This window comes from Neurospora crassa, linkage group V, assembly GCF_000182925.2.
Source record: "Neurospora crassa OR74A linkage group V, whole genome shotgun sequence".
Taxonomy (NCBI): Eukaryota; Fungi; Ascomycota; class Sordariomycetes; order Sordariales; family Sordariaceae; genus Neurospora; species Neurospora crassa.
The window spans coordinates 4,113,058-4,133,295 of record NC_026505.1 but is presented as its reverse complement, the minus strand read 5'-3'; the positions used below and the strand labels follow the sequence as shown (position 1 = coordinate 4,133,295).

The 20,238-nt window shown below is 53.2% G+C and overlaps 5 protein-coding genes across 5 annotated transcripts; 3 read left to right on the top strand and 2 right to left on the bottom strand.

Moving 5' to 3' along the window:
* The first annotated feature begins 222 nt into the window (after positions 1-222).
* NCU06652 (S-(hydroxymethyl)glutathione dehydrogenase) lies at positions 223-2,485 on the top strand. Its single transcript, XM_955604.3, has 4 exons — positions 223-586; positions 771-900; positions 999-1,775; positions 1,855-2,485. The coding sequence occupies exons 1-4, from the start codon at positions 566-568 to the stop codon at positions 2,067-2,069; spliced, it is 1,143 nt and encodes a 380-aa protein (XP_960697.1). The 5' UTR covers positions 223-565; the 3' UTR covers positions 2,070-2,485.
* Positions 2,486-5,614: 3,129 nt separating this feature from the next.
* On the top strand, positions 5,615-7,155 carry NCU06651 (AN1-type zinc finger protein). The gene is made up of 2 exons (XM_955603.3): positions 5,615-6,166; positions 6,265-7,155. The coding sequence occupies exons 1-2, from the start codon at positions 6,020-6,022 to the stop codon at positions 6,337-6,339; spliced, it is 222 nt and encodes a 73-aa protein (XP_960696.1). The 5' UTR covers positions 5,615-6,019; the 3' UTR covers positions 6,340-7,155.
* A 2,160-nt stretch (positions 7,156-9,315) lies between these two features.
* On the top strand, positions 9,316-10,231 carry NCU06650 (secretory phospholipase A2). Its single transcript, XM_955790.2, has 2 exons — positions 9,316-9,721; positions 9,929-10,231. The coding sequence occupies exons 1-2, from the start codon at positions 9,357-9,359 to the stop codon at positions 10,119-10,121; spliced, it is 558 nt and encodes a 185-aa protein (XP_960883.1). The 5' UTR covers positions 9,316-9,356; the 3' UTR covers positions 10,122-10,231.
* A 264-nt stretch (positions 10,232-10,495) lies between these two features.
* NCU06649 (hypothetical protein) lies at positions 10,496-14,279 on the bottom strand. The gene is made up of 2 exons (XM_955789.2): positions 11,723-14,279; positions 10,496-11,665 (listed from the first exon to the last, which is right to left on the bottom strand). The coding sequence occupies exons 1-2, from the start codon at positions 13,817-13,819 to the stop codon at positions 10,730-10,732; spliced, it is 3,033 nt and encodes a 1,010-aa protein (XP_960882.2). The 5' UTR covers positions 13,820-14,279; the 3' UTR covers positions 10,496-10,729.
* A 261-nt stretch (positions 14,280-14,540) lies between these two features.
* NCU06648 (polarized growth protein Boi2) lies at positions 14,541-19,082 on the bottom strand. Its single transcript, XM_955788.3, has 3 exons — positions 18,014-19,082; positions 17,659-17,802; positions 14,541-17,566 (listed from the first exon to the last, which is right to left on the bottom strand). The coding sequence occupies exons 1-3, from the start codon at positions 18,066-18,068 to the stop codon at positions 14,928-14,930; spliced, it is 2,838 nt and encodes a 945-aa protein (XP_960881.3). The 5' UTR covers positions 18,069-19,082; the 3' UTR covers positions 14,541-14,927.
* Between the last annotated feature and the right edge of the window lie 1,156 nt (positions 19,083-20,238).

The following is a 20,238-nucleotide window of genomic DNA, read 5'->3' as shown; positions in this document are numbered from 1 at the left end:
CCAGTCGACAAGGCACTTGGGGTGTTGTTAAGGTATAGGTATACTGCGTATCCGATATAGCTGAGCAAGAGCGTCATTGATAGGCTCCAGTTAGATAAGCACCCAAAGTCCCAAACACGTTGCTTAGAAAGCCGGAGTAATCCCCGAGATGCCGTGAAATCACCGAAAACCATGTCGGATAAACAGGCAAGAAAAACACTTCCCGAGACCTTTAGCGCTACCCCGTCACCGACTTGACTGTACGCGGTGTATTCGTAGGTAGTGTACGAGGAGGAAAGAGGCCTGGAAGCCAAGAGAACACTTCCTCTCACTCGAGATCCGATCCATGATCTCCTTTAACCGGTACCTTTACCGTACAGAAGGGAACTGCCCACCTGGCAGTGCCCCACCTTTCAGAAGGCGGGGTCGGCGCTGCGGTTGATGGAACTAAACAGACCCCGTTTTGTCATCATTCAGTTCCAAAAGACGCCGACTTCTCGCCAGGTAAATTGGCTCGACCTTTTTTCAAACTTGGCTTTAACTTTGTGTTGATTTTGGATTCTACATTTCATCACATTCATACACAATGGCATCCACAGTAGGAAAGGTAAGAGAGAACGTCCAAGAAGCTCAAGCTGAAGCTCAAGCTCTGCTGCCTGCACGATATACGCTTGCTCCAATTCTTGGGAGAGCAGCGTCGCGATTAGGAGGACACAAGAACTTTGCTTCACATCGTCGATGAGTTTGCGTCATTAGGGACCATGTGCTGATCCGACTGCCATCTTCCGCAGACCATCACTTGCAAGGCTGCCATCGCCTGGGGCGCCGGCCAGGAGCTCAGTTATGAGGACGTTGAGGTGGCTCCGCCCAAGGCCCACGAGGTCAGAATTCAGATCAAGCACACCGGTGTCTGCCACACGGGTGAGTTCGCTCGCACTCCAAGAACCTTGATGGCTCGCTCGGTTGGGCTTCCGTGCAGTTCGCAGTCGCATTAACCAAAGACATGGTGTGATATGCAGACGCCTACACCCTCTCGGGCAAGGATCCCGAGGGCGCCTTCCCCGTCATCCTCGGACACGAGGGTGCCGGTATCGTCGAGTCCGTCGGCGAGGGCGTCACCAACGTGAAGCCCGGCGACCACGTCATCGCTCTCTACACCCCCGAGTGCAAGGAGTGCAAGTTCTGCAAGTCCGGCAAGACCAACCTTTGCGGCAAGATTCGCGCCACCCAGGGCAGGGGTGTGATGCCCGACGGCACCTCCCGCTTCCGCGCCCGTGGTCAGGACATCCTCCACTTCATGGGCACCTCCACCTTCAGCCAGTACACCGTTGTCGCCGACATTTCGGTCGTCGCTGTGAACCCGGAGGCCCCCATGGACCGCACCTGCCTGCTCGGCTGCGGTATCACCACCGGCTACGGCGCCGCCACCATCACGGCCAACGTCGAGAAGGGCAGTACTGTTGCCATCTTCGGCGCCGGCTGCGTCGGCCTCAGCGTCATCCAGGGTGCTGTTGCCAACGGCGCCTCCAAGATCATCGCTGTCGATGTCAACCCCAGCAAGGAGGAGTGGTCTCGCAAGTTCGGCGCCACTGACTTCGTCAACCCGAGCACCCTCCCCGAGGGCCAGTCTGTTGTCGACAAGTTGATCGAGCTGACCGACGGTGGTTGCGACTACACCTTTGACTGCACAGGCAACGTTAAGGTCATGCGTGCTGCTCTCGAGGCTTGCCACAAGGGTTGGGGTCAGAGCATCATCATCGGTGTTGCTGCTGCCGGCCAGGAGATTTCCACCAGGCGTAAGTTCTTCTATCCGTCAACTCGTTCCCCTGCTAGCCATTATATGCTCAACAATGCTAACGTACGTTCATCCTATAGCGTTCATGCTGGTCACCGGCCGCGTCTGGAGGGGTTCCGCCTTCGGTGGCGTCAAGGGCCGCTCTCAGCTGCCCGGTCTTGTCGAAGACTATCTCAACGGCAAGATCAAGGTTGACGAGTTGATCACGCACCGCAAGAAGCTGGCCGAGATCAACAACGCCTTTGAGGTCATGCATCAGGGCGACTGTGTTCGTGCGGTCGTCGATATGTCGTAGGAATAGTCATTGATTGCAATGCGTTTAAATTAAAGGCGTCAATTTGTGTCTTTTCACTTCATCGATGCAAAAGCCATCGGGGTCAGTATGATAAGTGCCAGACTGTGATACTATCCAAACTCTCTCAATGCACACCGTATTTCAAGGAGTCGGAAGAAAAGTAAGAGTTGCACGCCGCTGCCCTGGTTCCGCTATGTGCGGGTTGGCTAGTATTGGGCAAGTCTAAGAAAACGGCTACGCTTGTTTTGCTGTGGCGAACTATTTAGTCGTTACGGTCTGTCAGGCCGAAGTGACGAGGCGAAGGAAGACATATCTCGCACAATGAGTTGATGGGGACCTTGGAGATGGAAAAAGTGCGCGACAAGAGGTGATTTTGCCGTGAACGTATCTTGTTTTTCACGCAATACCATGCGGTGTTTGGAAGTCACGGAGCTATTCCAATCGTAGCAAGATGGTGAGACAAAGGCCACGCGACGTGTCGTTGTTGATGCAAGCCAAAGAGCCACACGGTTCTTGTGTTATAAACGAAGTGGTAACGTGGGTGAGCGCACCGATAAAGAGGACCCTCTGCGGCTCCCTGCCATCGAGTTCTCTCCGTGCACCGCGCCGGAGTTAACGACTCGGGAGAAGACACTATGAAAGCGTCTAGGCTCTTGATTGTGTCGCTTTCCAACACCATGGAGGTTCGGGAAGTCATGAGAGGAGCCAAAAACATGGACAACTGCACCTTCATAAACGACAGGTAGGATTCCATCGAACAAGCAGCAGTCAGGGAGAAGCAAGCAAGCCCCGAACGCATCAAGAACGGCAAACACTATCCACTCGCCGTCGGGTACGCAGTATTAGAGGGAGCCATCGTGTTCTTTGGCAATTCGTCCGCATTGCGGTTGTGACAGTGACATGCAATCTCTTGGATGCAGGCGGCAACAAGTCACTTGCGGTGCTGGTTCCTGAATGGCAACAGTGAATGTGGCGAGCGTAGAAAGCTGGGGTGCGCTAACGAGCTCACGTCTTCCTCCTCCGATGGGGGTGGGGGGCTGGAGTCTTGGGGAGATGCTTCCTTCTCTGGAGACATGCGCCGGCCGCCGGAAGCGGTGTAAGGGAGCATGGGCAAATGCTGGCAATCTGGGACCCAGGATCGGATGTGATACGGAGGATGAATGGAGGAGAGGGGTTTGAGGGGCTAAGAGGTTTGATCGCTTGCTAGGTAGAGGCAGTGAGTGTACTATGCATATGTATACTTGCTTGATGGCGGGAGCATGCGAAATCCCGGGCATCTTTTTCGTACTCTTGTCGATGCAGGCAAGATGTTGTTGATCTGAGAGCAGGTCGACGGGATGGCGTCTATTGGCCTGACCAAAATGGCCTATTGACGCTGACGGATGTTAGGTGGACGCAGTAGATCGATCAACCAACAACAGAAAAAGGAGCCGCATCTGAACCTTCAACATCGATCCGTCCAGACCGCTGAGGCTTCTGGAATGTTAGTAATGGTCAAGTTGGTGTACACAGTATAGCCACCCAGACCCGGTCAACGTCTTTGTTCGTTGCACATGGTACACAGAAGGCCAGGCATAAAATCAAATGCTTGAGCTTGGGGTTGGGCTTGGGGATCGAATTTGCGAGGCAGATAGCACATGTTAGACGGACTTGTTAGGTATGGACGGAACCTAATGTACGGCTTTTACTATCTCTCTTATCTCGGCCTGTTTAGAGAAAGGACAAAATCTCCCAATAGCATCTTTTGTGGCGGTGTTGGTATGGTTGGTCTGGATCTCCTAATCGTCTTCTTCCACTGGAACGTCGTCTACAGTATGGCCACTTCGACACAAGAAAGCAGTGAAACCGGCATCGGTGCTAACGATGATTTGTTGCTTTCTAGATGCTGTGGCTTGTTGTTGCTGCAAGTAAACGCTTCCCAAGACGACGAAAAGCCAAAACATGCAGACGTGGCCGGGAACCCGGGCAGAGGCCGACGGGAGCGAGGTAGGTGCATCTGAGGCCGGGAGATGGGCCACGCGAGCAACCATGATGACTCTCAACAAAGACAAATGGATGGATCTCCGGAATGAGCAATAGCAGCAAAAAAGGAGAACCGATGTTTCGTGCTGAAGCAAAGGAGGTAGGTAGGCCGCCTGTACACGGAATGGACCGGAATGAATAGAGGTACCTCTCTGACGCAACGCCCCGTCTCGCAGCAGCAGGGCCAAGTTCGTTGGAGGTATCCACGACCAGTGTTACTCGGATAGACCTCCCTCAGCAGTAGTGTACAGTACACTACAACCCCGGAAACAACCATCACCACCACCCTGCAAATATCAGTGATACCCCGGGAAAGCGAGACCCCTACCCTGCGAGTTACCCTGTGAATCAATCCCCGTACTAGATGGATGCAGCACCCTGATACTACCTGTACTCACTAGGTACGCTAGTAGTGTAGCTTATCGACCTGATCCTTGGGTGTGATGGATGGGATGCAAGACCAACTGTCGTCCTGTGTGTCTGGTGTCTTGTCCATCCAAGGCCCGGGCCCGCTGCGCTGCCGGACGCGCATGATTACGCATGTCCGTAGCTGCCTGCAGGCGATGCCCTACCAAGAGTGATTGATGATCCAGTTGTGATGCATTCATTACCAGGAAGGCGGCTTGCCGAGTGCCACTCAAAACCTCACTCACAAGTCACAACAACAACAACAAAGACAATGGTGTCCGGGTATCGAAAAGGTTGGTTGTTGGTCACTGCATAGAGTTTCAACCCCCCAACCGTCGTGATGGGAGAATCTGGACTGGCGCCCGTGACGGACTCTTTCACTAGGTATCAGGTGGTGACTGATCGATGTGATGGAAAAGTTGAGCTCTAAACGGCGCAGGTTCTCGCTGCTCCTTGACTGTTCTCGGCAGGCCTGTCGAGTTCCATTCCTGACAACTCGCCTGATGGCCTGGTCCTTTGGGAGCTTTCTCCTGAGCTCATCCACCAACCTCATCGTCTTCGTGGGTCCTCGGCTTGTACGGAGTCGCTTCAAGTCGCTTGGAGTCACTGGCACCACTTTCCGTCGATCCAATCCCTTCCAATTCCCGGCGCCAACAACGACGGACAAGGGAGCCTTGGGTATGGTGCTAGCGGGGCTTCGCAACCAGAACACCAATTGGGCCCTGCTTGTCGGCCCCAGCATTGCCTCCCGTGCGGCCGTGCCGTCATCGACACGCCCACGATGGCCGTGCTGTTCTCGATGGGTCAAGATGTCAGCCCCAGACCTTGCCAGCATATGCCATGCCATGCTATGCTATGCCATGCCATGCCAGGCCAGCAGGTAGGCTAGATCTACCGCTCTGCCGCTCTACCGCCTCCCTCCTGCACACTGCGCACCGTCCTCATGGACGACCTTGTCACCTCTCGGGTCACTTGTAGCTCCCTTGTCACTTACACTGGTCACACATCACGTCCGAGTCGGGCCACCAGCTACCTCACCTACAAATCTTGTACTTAATCATCCTCACTCGACTACATACCCCCTGGCCAACGAGGTCCAACACTTTCCAGCCATTTCCACTTGTAACAAGAGTCTCGCGAAACTAGCCCAAGTTAATCTGCCACTTGGCTGCCTATCCCTTTGCTTGTCCCCAAACATCACACCACGTGAGCCTTGTCACCTCCACCGGCTCTGTTTATAAGCATCCCATCCCGCCGACCTCGACCCTCTTATCGTTCAATCCTCTTCCTGAATCACTGCCTTTCGTCTCATAAGCCGCCTACCTACTGATCGATTTGTCACCCACCATCCACTCATCTTATCCTCAGGATCTCTAGGGTGCAACTTGAAAACGCACACTAGAACTCACCTTAAGAGACGCTGCTCTTTCCTCCTCGCTAATTCCACAACCTCCACCCAAAACATCGTCTTCACGTTATCCAACCTCCACACTAAACTCGAAAAAACCACCTGCGACAACATGCCTGCCCCCAGGAGACTCAAGTGCTCGCTCACCGAGTGCAGGCTTCCCGCAGCACCCATCACAGGCGATTGTACTTTCTGCGACGGTCACTATTGCAGCAAGCACCGACTATTAGAGAGCCACAAGTGCAAGAACCTCGAAGATGTAAGTACTAACAAGGCAAAGTGGTAGCTCGCAGGGCTATCAGACGTCTTGCTTACAGAGGAATTCCGTGCTGACATGAGCGCTCTTCCCATCATCAGTGCAAGAAGGAAGCGTTCGAGGCGAATGCCCTGCAGCTCGAAAAGGAGCGGACGCGGGTCATCAGAGGCGTATAATGGACGGCCTCATCTGCGCCAGCGTCGGCGTCAGCGTCAAAGTTGTCAAGGGCAACTTCTTCACTCGTCTTCTATCGTTGGGTCCGAGCTCAGTATATCGTCAGATAATCTATCTGAACGGATAGACAGCAACAATTTGCCGCAACGAGAAGCGGTGGCAAACTATCACGATTCGATCACCGGTACCGGCGATACCATCGAACGGTTTAAATGAGCAACGAAGATGGCGACGAACCAGCGTACGGCAGCCGTTAGGTTCCTTGCCCCCCTCGACGGTGACGCTGGGCAAGCAGGGTGGCAACATTCACCCGAGAGTTTCGGGCGATGCCACTCATCATCAGCCACCCACCCTTTGCTGGCAACTCTTGCTTTTGCATTGCTTTTTTTACCTCTTCAGGCGGGCGTTTGATATTTGGTCGGGAATTCTTCATTTTGAGGATTGGCGCTTGGGGGAGCGCTCACATCCGGCAACACATTGGAGCAACGGGGTTTTGCAGCATCATCTCTGCACGGCGTCAATGGACCTGGTTCATCTTCTTTTGCTCGCTGTTCTATGCACGCGGTTCTCAGTCTCTTCGCGCGGAGGAGGAAAGAGGTCAGCCGAGGGGTAGCTTACCGTGGTCATGGTATTAGGTGCGGAATAGATTATGATTTACATACAGATGTGGTGGCCGTCTTGGAACGGCTGGCTGGGTCATGACCGGTCGGCGAATCGGGCTGTGGGCTCGTTTCAAAGCCGGAAATCTTGAACCTGAATACCAGGCAAAGTATAAATAAAACATATGTCCAACGAATAAGTTCAAAATCGTATCCTTGCGTCCTGTAGTTAAATCCGCGAATTGAATATGCTAAGGTGTCGGAGGATCGCTTGGCCCACCGAGGCATCTTCCTTCGCAGTCAGTCCACGAATGGAGCAGGTTGCCGGACGGCAACTGAATATATCCACCCCATTTCTTATCTTTCGATAACCCCTTCGGGGCCCGAAGCCGGAGCTGCTTCGGACTTCCTCACACTAAGGACATCAGCCAAAACAGATGGCCCTGTGCTTCTTCCCTTATCAAGGGGCTCCTCACCCAACTTCGCGATTCCTTAAGTGTGAGCATATCTTAGGACTGCTGTAAACCTCGATGGACTGAATTCAACTGGAAAGGGTGACGAAAGGCCGCTCTCTATCCTCATTATAGACACAGACAACGCTCACCTACGGGTACACTTCACACACGAGTTTCTCCCTACAAACTTTGTCTTACGTTCATTTTCTCATCAATCCACAATGCTGTCCCGTTTCATGGGCCATGCCATTTTACATTGCACTTTTGGCTGGTAACAATGACTGGCGCTTGTCCGCAAACGATCAAGTTCCTCACTTCATCCTCCCAGGGTCAAAGTCAGTCGGCGCTTTAATTTCGCCGCCGCTTCAATCCAAACACCTCCATTCAGAAGACACTCAAAGTGCTGATTAGATTGCAGCATATGTGTGGCTTGGTTTCAGAGCATCGCCATTGCTTGTACATAACGACATGATCTTTCCACCGCCACTAGAGGCGGTTCTCTGATACTTGGTCTACCGGCGTGGTATCTTGCAGTCCGCGAACAGAACTCGGCTTGATTTATCCATCGTCAAGTATCCATCACCCGTCACCCGACCAACCCCACAGATATACCTACCGCTTATGTTGTAACCGGCACAACTCAACAATTCTTCCGGCCTCCTCTCCTACCTTACCCACCAGTAACGGCTGGTCCTATCCCAGTCCAAGCAAGTTCCCAACGTCTTGGCTCTTGAATCACCGGGAATGTAACCCCATCTTGCTGAAAGAGGATCGACTGTGGATGCCAAGACGTGATGAAACCTACGTGCCTTGCATGGATACTGTAGTAGTAACTAGTATCCGTTCGCAGTTTCTTTCTGTTCTCACCTCCCCAAGCTACATATGAGAAAACGTACGCAATGCTGTGTGATGACTGGGTCAGACACCGATACCGATACCGGTGGGACTTCTAGGCTCTTCCAACCCCCAAAGGCCCATTCTCAGTACACATCGGCTTATAACTTTCGTATGTTGTTGGTGTAAGTTGGGAAAAGAAAGGATTCTTGTCTTCTTTCCGCTTTTGTGAAAGAGTGAGCTCCGCCGTGAGGGGATTCGGGGCAAGGGCATGGCGTTAAAGGGCTTCAATTAGGTAGTGTCCTCCGGATCGACGGTCTTGGTCTCAACAAGGCTCCTGGAGGTTAACATCTGCCGGGCGGTTGCGTCCATGGCTCCTCTCCACCGTCAACCTCCAATCACGGTCAACTACCAAAATTTCTCTGTACCATTCTCAAGATTTTCTAGCATTTTCTTGAGCAGAATGGTAAGGAAACAACCAATCAAAGCTCCAACTTGAACCACTACTTATAAATCTTAGTCACAGATGACCTTGTAGCTCTTCCTGTTATACCCATCTTCAACTAAAGAAGCCATGTCAGGTTACCATTCCCCTCTCTCATGCTACCCTCTTGCTCTTTCGGGTCTGGTAAAACAGAGTGGAAGACTACCAGAGGGTGTGAAGAATGCATATACTCTTCGCCCACGAATAAAATGTAAGCCTACAAGCACGCCAAACAAAACGTCCACCACACATCCGCACCGCATTTTCTTAAACGGCCGACAAGTGACGGGCATCATTGCCCATTAAGGCAGGTTACAATCCGTGATGATGGGATAGTATATCACATAACCGCTCTGGGAGGAAGAGGGGAAACATCGTGGTTCATGTCAAGTGTGTGTGTGTGTGTGGTGTGTGTTTGACTCGTCGATCGACACCTTACATGCTAACTTCGACGTCGAGAGCCCGCACAGAGAGAGGGAAGGGGGGGGGGGGGGGGGGGGGGGGGGGGGGGAGAGGCACCGAGAAGGGAGGTATAAGGACCGGGCCGTCTGGCCCAGTTGAGAATAAAAGGAATCCTTCTCTTCTATGTGCCAGCACTTCAGCAATCCACGGTTCTACCTGGTTCCTCATCTTCATCTACCATCAAGATGAAGTTCTTCTCTGCCCTCGCCCTCTCCTCTCTCCTGCCGACGGCCGCATGGGCCTGGACCGGCAGCGAAAGCGACAGTACCGGCGCCGACTCCCTCTTCCGCCGCGCCGAAACCATCCAGCAGACGACGGACCGATACCTTTTTAGGATCACGCTCCCGCAATTTACTGCCTATCGCAACGCCAGAAGCCCGGCGACACTGGACTGGTCCTCAGACAGCTGCAGCTACTCGCCCGATAACCCGTTGGGATTCCCCTTTTCGCCTGCTTGCAATCGTCATGATTTCGGGTATCGCAACTACAAGGCTCAGTCGAGGTTTACGGATAATAATAAGTTGAAGATTGATGGAAACTTTAAGACTGAGTATGTCCCTTTTTTTTTTTCTCTCTCTTTCTCTCTCTCTCTCTTTTCCTCCCTCGTTTTATTCCTCTTGTCTCATCCTTCCCCTTGCTTACCTACCTACCCTTCTCCCTTTTTACCCGTCAACGGTCTCCATCTCTCTTCACATCCTCCTCCGTGAGTAGATTTGATAAAACAGATAGCTAATCCAACCCTCAACCAACTACATAGTCTCTACTACCAGTGCGACACCCACGGCTACGGCTCCACCTGCCACGCTCTCGCCAACGTCTACTACGCCGCCGTCCGCGAATTTGGTCGCACCAAGGGCGAGCTCCAGGAGGAATACGATCTGCTGCTGGCTCACTACAACGAGCTCGTGGCCGAGGCTATTGCCAAGGGCGAGGATCCGTTGTATTATTAGCTTTCTGTATATCGGAGGAGGAGGATGAAGGCTACTTATCAAGGGACAGAAAATGGACTTCCTTTACACAACTTGGTAGCCGGTTTACCTATATGGTATGTGGAAACACCCCAGCCGACGCTTGAACCCACTTGAGCAATGTTAAACAAAGGCAATATGAGTGTAGTAACTGTTACTTGGGTGCGGCGAGTTGTGATGTAGTGAATCTGGATGTCAGGGTTAGCATGGCGTCATGTACTGGTAGGTCGGTATGGAGGCACTGTTCCACGATGTATATACACAGCATCCGTTAGTCCCATGCTCTACTTTCATGGTTGTCATATAGAGCAACAAACACTTCACACAACACTGGTGAGAATCAATTGAACGTTTTTGGTAATCACTGATCAACTGCCACTTTCTCATATCCGTACACATTAATTGACTTGGCCAACCTTCGTCGATGAGTCGAGAAGAATCACATTGCTCGATCACACTTATATTTGGTTTGTTCTTCCACCTAATTCGAAGCATTGTCCGCTTCTATCATCTCGCTGCCTTACAAGGAATAGCCAACATAGAAACGTCAATTACCATACCCATCCACAGTACACTCTCTAGCAAAACTCCTACCACAGCGCATTATCCGCATCAGCTAGCCACAATCCCGCCAGATCTTTCGCCACGCCCAGCCTCAACCTCTGCATGACGTCGTCGCCGGTAGTCTTAGCCGGCATGTCCGCCCTCCAGTCCCAGCCGCGCTTGACGGGGTTCATCTTGGCACCACTGCCGACCAGCCCGCCGCTGAGCGAGTTCTTCAGTTGGGTCGCCACCATGGTGCTACCCGCCAGCACGAGGCTGCCGCTGGCATTCTTCTTGAGAAGGTCGGCGGGGGTGGTTCCCTTGAGACCGCCGGGCGCTGAAGCAAGCACGATCTGCAGGAACTCCTCGCACGTGTTGCGGACCCGGTCGCTGACAGCCTGGAGATCCTCGACGGCCTTCAGGATAATGTCGATCTGATCGAGGTTGAGGATAGGGAGGGCCTGCTGGCCGAGGTGGACGTTGGTGTTGTCTGGGTTGGTGACGAAGGCGAGAGCTTCGCCGAGGAGAGCGAGCAAGAAGTCCTCGCTGACGATGCCATCACGCGTCGGGTCGAGAAGGCCGCCCCGAATGTTATCGTCGGAGCTAGCGATGACGTTGACCAGTGCGGTGGCGGCCTGCTGCTTGCGTGCGTAAGGGGTGGCGTTGGGAAGGACGGCTTCGTCGTCACGGATAACGAAGTACTGGCGGAGTGAGGCGTACCCACTGAGCATCTTGCCGAGGAGCTCGGCAGCCTCAAGATCTTGTTTGGCACACTGCTCGAGAGTTTCGTTGCGCTCATTAAGGAGGCGGTGAAGCCAATCGTCGAGCTCTTCGTTTGGTGGGAAAGCTGTTGACTGGATGAGGGAGTATGAGATGAGGAGATTCATAACCTCACGAACCTTGTGCGGTTTGTGTGCCAGAGCAAAGTACCACATCGCTTCGCCATAACGGTGAGAGTCGCGAGCAAGAATTTCAGCATATGTCTAAGCGAATGATTAGCGGATATAGTCCTTCTGTGTGCCCTGAGACGTAGTACTTACTTCCACCACCTCTTCGGCATAAGGGATCATGCCAAGTTCGTTTAAGAGTGACCAAGTCTTGTCCACCACTTCGTTCGAGTCCACGTGCAAACTGTCGACAATATGCCTGACCAGGATTCCAATCATTTCCTCGGAACGCTCTTGCGAGTCCATACGACCCAGCACATGAATGGCTAGCTCCCAGCCGTCCCGAGACTCCCCCAAATGGTCCGCGATCGTTCCGATATCCTCGTCATCGGTCAACTTCTGCGCGTACTGAATAAGCGTGCTGTCCTTGATTCCATCGATTTCATCCGGCGCAGTGGGGTCGACCCCAAGCACATCCAGATCATCCTGATCGAGGCCCTCCATGAAGAAGGCTCCTGGCTGGTGCTGTGGAAGCCATCCGCCCAATGAAGCAATCTCGGCGACCGCAGAGGCGATCGGAAGCGACCAGCCACGAAGTAGACCGATGAGACCCTTGACATTGTCCTCGAAAATGCACGCAATTCCCACCTCTACGGGATTGTGGGGGTTCAAGTAGAAATCCTCCTCAACGGCCACATGGAAGGCATTGTTCAGCCTATCCAAGTAACTGTCCGTAGTCGCTGACTGTGAGGCCAATGTAAGGGCTTGTGAGCGGGCCATGGAGAGCGGGTTCCCAAACTTATCGGCTCTCCTGTCATCCCACCAGGCAGTAAGACCGATCGTAGCCTCGCACCAGTCTTGCGCAGCATCGAGGATGGCATTCTTTGACCCCAAGACAATGTCGAAGATGATATTCAGCTTTTCGTAGATTTCCCATGGGACCTGAGACTCGGCCCGTCTCGCCAGACCGGCCATAGACTCGCGATTCCGCGTCGAAGTAACGGAGGCCGAGAAATCGGAGAATGTAGAGTCGCCTAGCATGGTATCGCGGCCCTCGGCGAAGCGTCTGAGGTGATCGAGTGCACCCCGAGTCCGAACACGCCATAGGGTCCAGTCGCTGTTCCATATGTCCCAGTCCTCATTATAACCGGGGCAGTTCTCCAACATGGCAACTGTTTCAGCCGTGGCAAGCTGCACACTTTCTAGGGCACGGTTTATGTACTTGTTTTCGCCGTTGTCTTTCCGCACTTTGTCCCACCCGGCTTGTCTGAGCAGCTTGGCCGCATCATCCACCTTACCCCTAAGAAGGGCGACAAAGATAGCCTGCCAAAAGAGAGCATGAGACGCCGGACTCGGCTTATATCGTAGGATTTCTTCCGTTTGGCCACTATAAACGTTGTGGTATTCGTCCAGCCACTTGAACAGTGTCTCAGGCAAGGGCGTAGGCCTAGTACGTCCCGTGTTGTCTTCATATCGTTCGTGGTGGACATGTAGCGCCAGGTTGGCCAGGTAAGTCGCTTTCTCGAGTGGAGAGGTGTTGGGACCGGGTCCGATCTCCACCGTGTGCTCCTCGTCGGGCTGGGGGAAGTCGCTAATGGCTCTCTTCCAGAGATCAGTAAGTTCACCAGCAACATGCGCGAGCGCCTCGTCCAGCTTCTCCTCGTCCTCTTCTTCGCCGACACCCTCGTCATACAGACGCGTAATAAGCCTTTCGGTATTCACAATAAGCTCTCCGGGCTCGAGGAGGGAAGCAGTGCCCATGTGTGTATAGACGTCCTTGGCGAGGGCAGCGAATCTGAGATCGCGTATTCGGGGTCCAGACTGCGCAACAGAAGCGCGGAAGATACCCGCGGCTTCCTTCCGGACGCGCTCCGTTGCAGCTGGGGTGTTGAGCATCATCAGATCGGAGTCGTCATCGCGCATTTCCAGGTCGCCGCCAGGTGCGCCGCTCATCAAGATGGAGCTGTCGTCCAAATCGTAGGTGTCGTCGAATGGCAGGCCAAATGTGCCTGACCGGTTAGCCTTGGTTTCCTGCTGGTTCGGCTCCCTCTCATCTTCATCGTCGTTGTACATGACTGCCTGGCCAAGTTTCGAGGGCTGGAGCGGTCCTCTGGTAGATGGTGCGCCGGACCGTTTCTGCGCGCGCTGCTGAGCAAACAAGGGCTTTTGTGGAGTTGAAGCGAAAGGCGACCCGGAAGGATTGAAAGAATTGGTGCTGGAAATCAGCGTTCCTCTGCCCGAGAAGGTCATGTTGACGAGGATGATCGTCGGCGCGGAGAAGGGGCGGGCCGGCAGAAGTCGTTCGTTGAAGTTGGTCGACCGTCGAGGTTGGGCGATGAGCTCCCACCGGTTGAGGCTTATGTCCCTGGTGCAGATAATGGGATCAAGATGCCAGATATGTTGTCGCTGCCACGAAGGCGTCAATACCGGACCTCTGGAGGTTGTCTTTTTGATGTTGTTGGGCGAGTCGCTTTGTTGTCTTCCTTCGCTGGAAGTTCGACCACAATCAGACTATCCCAGGTTGCTCCGAACCGTTATGATTCGTCAGAGGCGCCAATGATAGGGCGCGCTGGATGGGATGATTTTGTCCACCTCTGTTTGTGATGATGCCTTTTTTTTTCTCGGACGCCGGTCGCGAGGTAAGTGGTTGTGGCGATGAACGTGGGTTTGGTTAGGTGTTATAGTGTAGTGCGGGCAACCTGAAATGTTGATCTTGGGAAGCTCCAACAAAGCAAAGTGCGAGCTGTTACTGCGGGCCTGGCAGGCCTAACTCTGGCACTGACGCGACTTTTTTCTGGGGACACTGCGCGACGCGGCATCTTCCGGCAACCTTCACACCTCCACCTCAAGCCAAAAAGTAACTTACATACACGTACATACAATACAAATACAATACACCACGTCGATTTCGTTTCAATCGCGCACTCGTAGCTGAACACTCACGCAGGCCCATGAGAACAGCGAATGATGAAAGACTTCCAATCGCCATTTGTTCTGGGTACAAAAACACGACTCAGTATCTCTTATACTAATCCTTTCGCTACCTGCCATTGCCTCACTAAGCCTCGGGCAGCATAACATAGTGTACCAGATGCGCCCCGTTCCGTTCCTTTCCCTTCCCAATTGCTCTTGAAATACATGGCACATTAGGATGTACGTCTTGAATGGTGATTTTCATCAACGAACCCAAAAAATAAATAAAAGAAAATCAAAACGAGAAGATAAAGAACAAAAAAGACAAAGGGGTTGAGATCGCCTCCTTCCATGTGAATGCTGGACGTAATGCAAGGCCGAAGGTGTGGTAACGTAGCCAGATCACACATCGATAGGCCTCGGATTGGGGGTTCCTTAAAATCGCCTAAGCGCTCTGAGGAACCGATCCATCCTTCTCATCAAATCCCAATCCACCTTCATCAATGTGAGAAAGTCCCAGCTTCTCAAACCCAGCAACTCCGCTGTCCGCCTCGTTGTAGCTAATACCTAGGCCATTTTGCTCCTTTGCGGGCCCCCTTTTGTCGTCACCAGCATTGTCTTCACTGGCCTCCACCAAATTCATCAATGCTGGTGGTCTGTGAAGCATCTGGCGCGCCTTGGTGAGCGAGATAGTTTTCTGCTGGTATGTCGTCGTGACTGCTTGGGTATCATCGCGATCAATAGTCGCCTTCATGAGAGCTGCCATCCACAGGCGACCCTGCTTGATGTTGGGTACTGCAAAGTAGTGTACTGTAGGCTTTGTGAAGTTCACTGCTCGCGAGAGACCGGCTCGTGGTGGAACAAGCTTGAAGATGAACATCTGATCCCCCTCTTCCGTTGGATCCCGCTCTGCATCCGCGTCTGCGAGCGTCTGGACATGGCTTCCAGCCGGGATTGCTGGGGAGGTACTAGCCCCCATAAGCGTCGCATGGAAGCCAGTCAAGCGCTCATTGTCCGCCGGAAGTACCCGATGGAAGGAAATGTCAATTAAGCCTTTCTCCTCTTGGTCGTCTTCAGAATAATAGTAAGCCAAGCGTCTACCCTTCAGGACAAAGAGTCGCGGCTTCCATGTGGTCATCAGGTTGGCACTCCTCTTCTTCATCCATCCACTGTAGTCCGCATCCTTGATCGATTCTCGTGGGCCGATCTTTTGTAAACCACGCGTATAAGCACTTGTCTCCTTCTTGGTCTTCTTCCGGTTTGCTGCTTGTTTCGCGGCAGAGGCCGCGGTTGCCACGGTGCTCAAACTCTTGGCAGTCTCCTGGTCGAGATCCAAACTTCGGCCGGCCGAGGGCGTGGTTGAGCCGGTGCGTGTGGGCGAATAGATAGACGAGTCTTTGGACGGCGTGTCCACTGGTGACGCCACTTTTGCTCGTTCGGTACCCGTGATCGCGTCTGAGGCGGCTCGTAGCCCGCCGAAGCCGTTCTTTAGCATGCCGGCCATATTAAAGTCCGGGTGGTTGACTTGGCTCAGGCGTTTGAGAGCCGATCTGGGAGAGGACCTGCTTTGCTCCGGCGATCCCTCGAGTTTGGTAACCGTAGGGTGGTTGCGTTCGATGGAGAGACGAGCTGACTCCATGGTAGCCGTGGAAGCTGTGCGCCTAACCAGCCCGTAGTATTTCTGTGCAGCAGGCAAGATGCCAACTGCTTCACGGGAGGAATCAATGCTGCCTAACCGTGACTGTCGAGAAAGAGTTGTGGCGCTCCGCACACGCTGCTCTTCCGTGTAGCTCGTCTTTGGCGATTCCGCGAGAGCAGGGGCCTTGCTCTCACGCTTCTTCAGCACGTTCCGCTGCCGAGGATCGGCATCGGTTCCTGACAAGTAGCCTCGATCCAAGTCTACTGCCGAATCCTGGATCTCAGGCTCCTGAACAGCCACATTATCTTGTTGCCCGGCCGAGGACTCGGGATGGTTAGAGTTGCTTGCACTGCCCAGCGTCCAGTTTCGGTCGAAAGACGGTTGCTTCTTGTGGGGCACCTCTGTTCCGTGCAACGTTCCACCTGAGACTTTAGGGGTGGCCGGGGATGCTCCTGCGAGACGGAAATCAGTCGAGGAATGGCGACGGGAGTGGTGCAAGTCTCTGATGTCTGCAGCGGAGGGTCTCCTTTCGTGGAACATACGATTTGGGCTCTCCATCAGAGGTGAGACTGGAGACACGGGCTGGACAGGGTCCATTTTGGGGGTTTCCGACGAGCGCTTTGTCTGGACTGACAGAGATTGGCTGGTGTTGGATGAGTACCGTGGAGTCGACCCTGTGAGGGTGTTCGTCCTGCTGCGCATCTTCCCTTGTGCATCAGACCCGACCTCGCTCCCATACGACTGGCTGAGTACGCGCGAGCCTGGCCCTTCTCCGTTGACCTCATCCTGTAGGTTTTTGATCTTCTGCCAAGTTTTTAGCCGTCTTCCCACAGACCCCAGATCAAAGGCTTTGATAAATAGCGATGTTTGATCCATCCCGAGAATGACCTCTCCGGTGATCTCCTGGTCACGGAACACCTCACAGTGGTGCTTCTCCACTCCTACCGTAAACAAGTACTCGGCAACTTGATCGGCAGACCAGGATTCGACCTCGCTTCGTGTATGGTTTCCTTCTTCCTCCTCATCCGTTTCTTCGCCTTGAATGTATGAGACACGGTTGCCTATGTGCGAGCTGTATTCGCTACCAGAATCGCCAGTGTTTCGAAGAGCTCCGTTGCTTTGCGGCGAGTTCAAATCCGTAATATGTTCGTCGATCACATTCAGAGTCTCGTGTAGGACGTGGCTGTCAGCGCCGGGGCGTCCAATACCCCCTATTGGCAAACTACTGCTGAGAAACGAATGTGCAGGGCCGTCGGGTGCTGAAGCTGGCTTGAAGGAGCTTAACGGTAAGGTTTCATCGGCCGATTTCCCAATCTTGTTGAAGTTGCCGTAAGAATAAGTGGAATTTGCCGTTTGCTCGTTAACGATTTCGGCCAGCGGCGCGAGAACAGGTTTTTGGAGAGACGGGCTGCTGGAATGGGGCTTGGGTGCAGGACGCGTATAGACTGTAGGGCGAAGTCAGTTACAGCGCGGGCACGAAAGAGCTGTTTGCCATGCAGCTCTTCTGTGGCTTATACATAGGAGGGGGTGTGTATACCTTCTGGGAAAAGACCACTGTTGCCATTTGCCAAATGCTTTCCCAAGAACCAGCCGTCACCGAATTCGTCATCGCGTTCAATCAGTTCCACGCGGTCACCCTTGGTTAAGCTCAACTCGTCCGAACTACGAGCTTGAAAATCGTCTGTGACATAAGCGGGTCAGCCTCTTGTTTATCTGAAGTTTGCGACAGCCTTGACACCACGTGGCGCCGTCTGTTGGATCTTTAAAACACAAACAAGCTCCGGAGAAGAAAGAGAAAAAAAAAAGAAAAAAAAAACTAGAGAAAAAAAAAGATGCCCCATGATGAAACTGTATTGTGTCGAGCTATGACTGGAATAAAAAAATGAACTTACGGATGACCACCAAAATGTCGCCCACTTCGGGCTTGTTGGAACCCGGCGCAGCCATCTTCAAATCTTCGGCGATTTCGCAATTGCCGCACTCGTTTGTTGCGATATGGAAAGCGTAACCGTCGACTAACAATACTCGTCGATGTGAGTCGAGACCAATGGGGGTGGGTAGTCGGAAGGCGAGTTAAGGTCAAACTATAAGCCCAAACAGGTCGAAGCGGTGCAAGAAGTCTCAGTCGCAACACAAAAGCGCGAGTGCTCGGGTTGCGATATGCAATTGGCGGAAGCGGCAGCTTTGGCTTGTTGAAGAATTGGTCTTTTAGGAGCACGATTTTCGTTCTATGTCCATCATTCGATCAACGGGATTGCTCTGAGGCCTTGAACGAGGGCGTAAGCAGTAGGGTAGAAGCTAGATATAGGTCCCAGTCTCGCGCAAGCCGTGACAGACGGGCGTAAAGGAGACAGATCGGATCAGATTCGATGTCTCTCAAGCAATCGTTGGCGGGCAAGGCTCCGAATCGAAAATGAGCAGAGGCGTGTGCAATTCGCTACCGAGGCCGGTTTCCTTTGAATGTATCGCAAAGGCAAAAGTCTTGGGGGATCCGTGTATGTAGAATATGGAGACGGCGTCGCGATTGCGATAGAGGGCGGGCGAGGCGGATATGGTGGTGAGCAATATCAGGAGGCGGGTTGTCGTGCACGACAGGACGATGGCGACGGCGACGATCAAAGCGAACAGTGACGGCGACGGGTAGCGGATCGAGGGACGGGGGGGGATGGCCCCAGGATGTCGTATCTCGAGGAAGCGAGAAAAGATTAGGTAGAGCGAATGGGACAGCTAAGCGGGTGCCCACAGAGCGTCACACAAGGGCGAAACCGTTGGCTATCGAGGTTCGAGTGGCTCCTTGGGCCAAAGTGTTGTTGAGGTCGAGATTGCGCGCTCGCGGTCGGGAGGGGGAGGGAGCGTGGGAGGGTGAGACAGAAAACGAGCTCGACAGAGCCTGGGGTTCGGAGGAACTTTGAAGCTAAGAAAAGGATGTCGTCGAGTCGCAAGTTTGGGGTTCCAGGGAATGGGATGGTAGGCTGGAAAAAGTCACAATCAGGCCTGGTCCTTGAACCATTCAGCCTTTGGGGGCGCCAATGAGGTGTCGATGAGGGCCAGACGAGCGGCCGGAATGCGATAGTGATTGGGCCGCTGGGCATCCACGGAGCGTGCTTGTCATGGATCACCTCACTCGTCCGTGGTGGGAACGCTGATAGTTGCTGCAGGTAAAACCACCGGAGAGGAGCCTAGGTATCTCTACAGAGTTGGTAAGCGTTAGGTGCTCGCGTGGCCTTTTGGTCCCGCGCCAGGCGGCACTGGAGACGGAGCGGCAGGTACAGCTCTCTTTCACAGTTCACGATGCTTGAAGAAGCAGCATCCCCTGTCAAGGCAAAAAGGCTGCTTCCGTCTGCCCCTTAATACCGCCCATCATGTCAGACATGTCCACCATCTCCACCATATACTTTGCCGGCTCTTCCCAAGACTTCTTCAATGTATACATGCCAGGGCAAGGCAGGTCGAGTAAGTAGGTAATCACACAAATTCATACGGTAATCAGCGAAAGTGGCATCCCCACCACATATGGGATTTTCCGCTATCTTCCTCTATGGACGAAACTGCCGCTCGTGCACAAACTGACTCGAGCTCAAGTCCTCGTTTCCTGTATCAACAGGCACAACAATGCATCACATTGCACTGTCGGCGGCTTGGAGGTTTTAACAACGCTTCAGCTTAGGTGGTCACGGTACGTAGTGTAACATGGCGTCCGGCCGGCGCATAGCAATCCGTCTGCACATCCAAGGTAACCCTGGGAGGGATGATAAGCGCCACTACCCAACACCGAGTACCCACCAGGAATGCGAGGCATTGGAGGAGGGGTAGTGAGCGGCACCCTCTTCTTCTTCCTTTTTTATCTTTTTTTTTTCCTTTTGGCTTGCTGGTGTGCTTCTTAATCGGCATGTCTCTCTGATGCAAGTCGCTTTCGGTTTCATCTACAGTTGCGCGATTGAAGATGCACACAACAGAGTGCAAAGACCGCGTTTTGAGGTCTCTAGAGATGCTAATTCTTGAACACTGTTCACATGTCTACTAAGAGCAATAGACAGCACAGAGAGATCCAACGAACAGCAACGTTCGGAAGGGTAGGATCACCCACTTTTACTACTGCGCTCAATTCCCCCGCAAT

What these genes read in the sequence shown, in the direction of transcription:
- NCU06650 (XM_955790.2), top strand. Translation starts at nt 9,357, where the DNA reads ATGAAGTTCTTCTCTGCCCTCGCCCTCTCCTCTCTCCTGCCGACGGCC. An exon ending in GATGGAAACTTTAAGACTGA is followed by an intron (nt 9,722 to 9,928) that starts GTATGTCCCTTT and finishes CCAACTACATAG; the next exon opens with TCTCTACTACCAGTGCGACA.
- NCU06649 (XM_955789.2), bottom strand. Translation starts at nt 13,819, where the DNA reads ATGACCTTCTCGGGCAGAGGAACGCTGATTTCCAGCACCAATTCTTTC. An exon ending in ATGCCGAAGAGGTGGTGGAA is followed by an intron (nt 11,666 to 11,722) that starts GTAAGTACTACG and finishes TCATTCGCTTAG; the next exon opens with ACATATGCTGAAATTCTTGC.
- NCU06652 (XM_955604.3), top strand. Translation starts at nt 566, where the DNA reads ATGGCATCCACAGTAGGAAAG. An exon ending in CACCGGTGTCTGCCACACGG is followed by an intron (nt 901 to 998) that starts GTGAGTTCGCTC and finishes TGTGATATGCAG; the next exon opens with ACGCCTACACCCTCTCGGGC. An exon ending in CCAGGAGATTTCCACCAGGC is followed by an intron (nt 1,776 to 1,854) that starts GTAAGTTCTTCT and finishes TTCATCCTATAG; the next exon opens with CGTTCATGCTGGTCACCGGC.
- NCU06651 (XM_955603.3), top strand. Translation starts at nt 6,020, where the DNA reads ATGCCTGCCCCCAGGAGACTCAAGTGCTCGCTCACCGAGTGCAGGCTT. An exon ending in AGTGCAAGAACCTCGAAGAT is followed by an intron (nt 6,167 to 6,264) that starts GTAAGTACTAAC and finishes TCCCATCATCAG; the next exon opens with TGCAAGAAGGAAGCGTTCGA.
- NCU06648 (XM_955788.3), bottom strand. Translation starts at nt 18,068, where the DNA reads ATGGCTGCGCCGGGTTCCAACAAGCCCGAAGTGGGCGACATTTTGGTG. An exon ending in CGACATTTTGGTGGTCATCC is followed by an intron (nt 17,803 to 18,013) that starts GTAAGTTCATTT and finishes CTTATGTCACAG; the next exon opens with ACGATTTTCAAGCTCGTAGT. An exon ending in CAGTGGTCTTTTCCCAGAAG is followed by an intron (nt 17,567 to 17,658) that starts GTATACACACCC and finishes TTCGCCCTACAG; the next exon opens with TCTATACGCGTCCTGCACCC.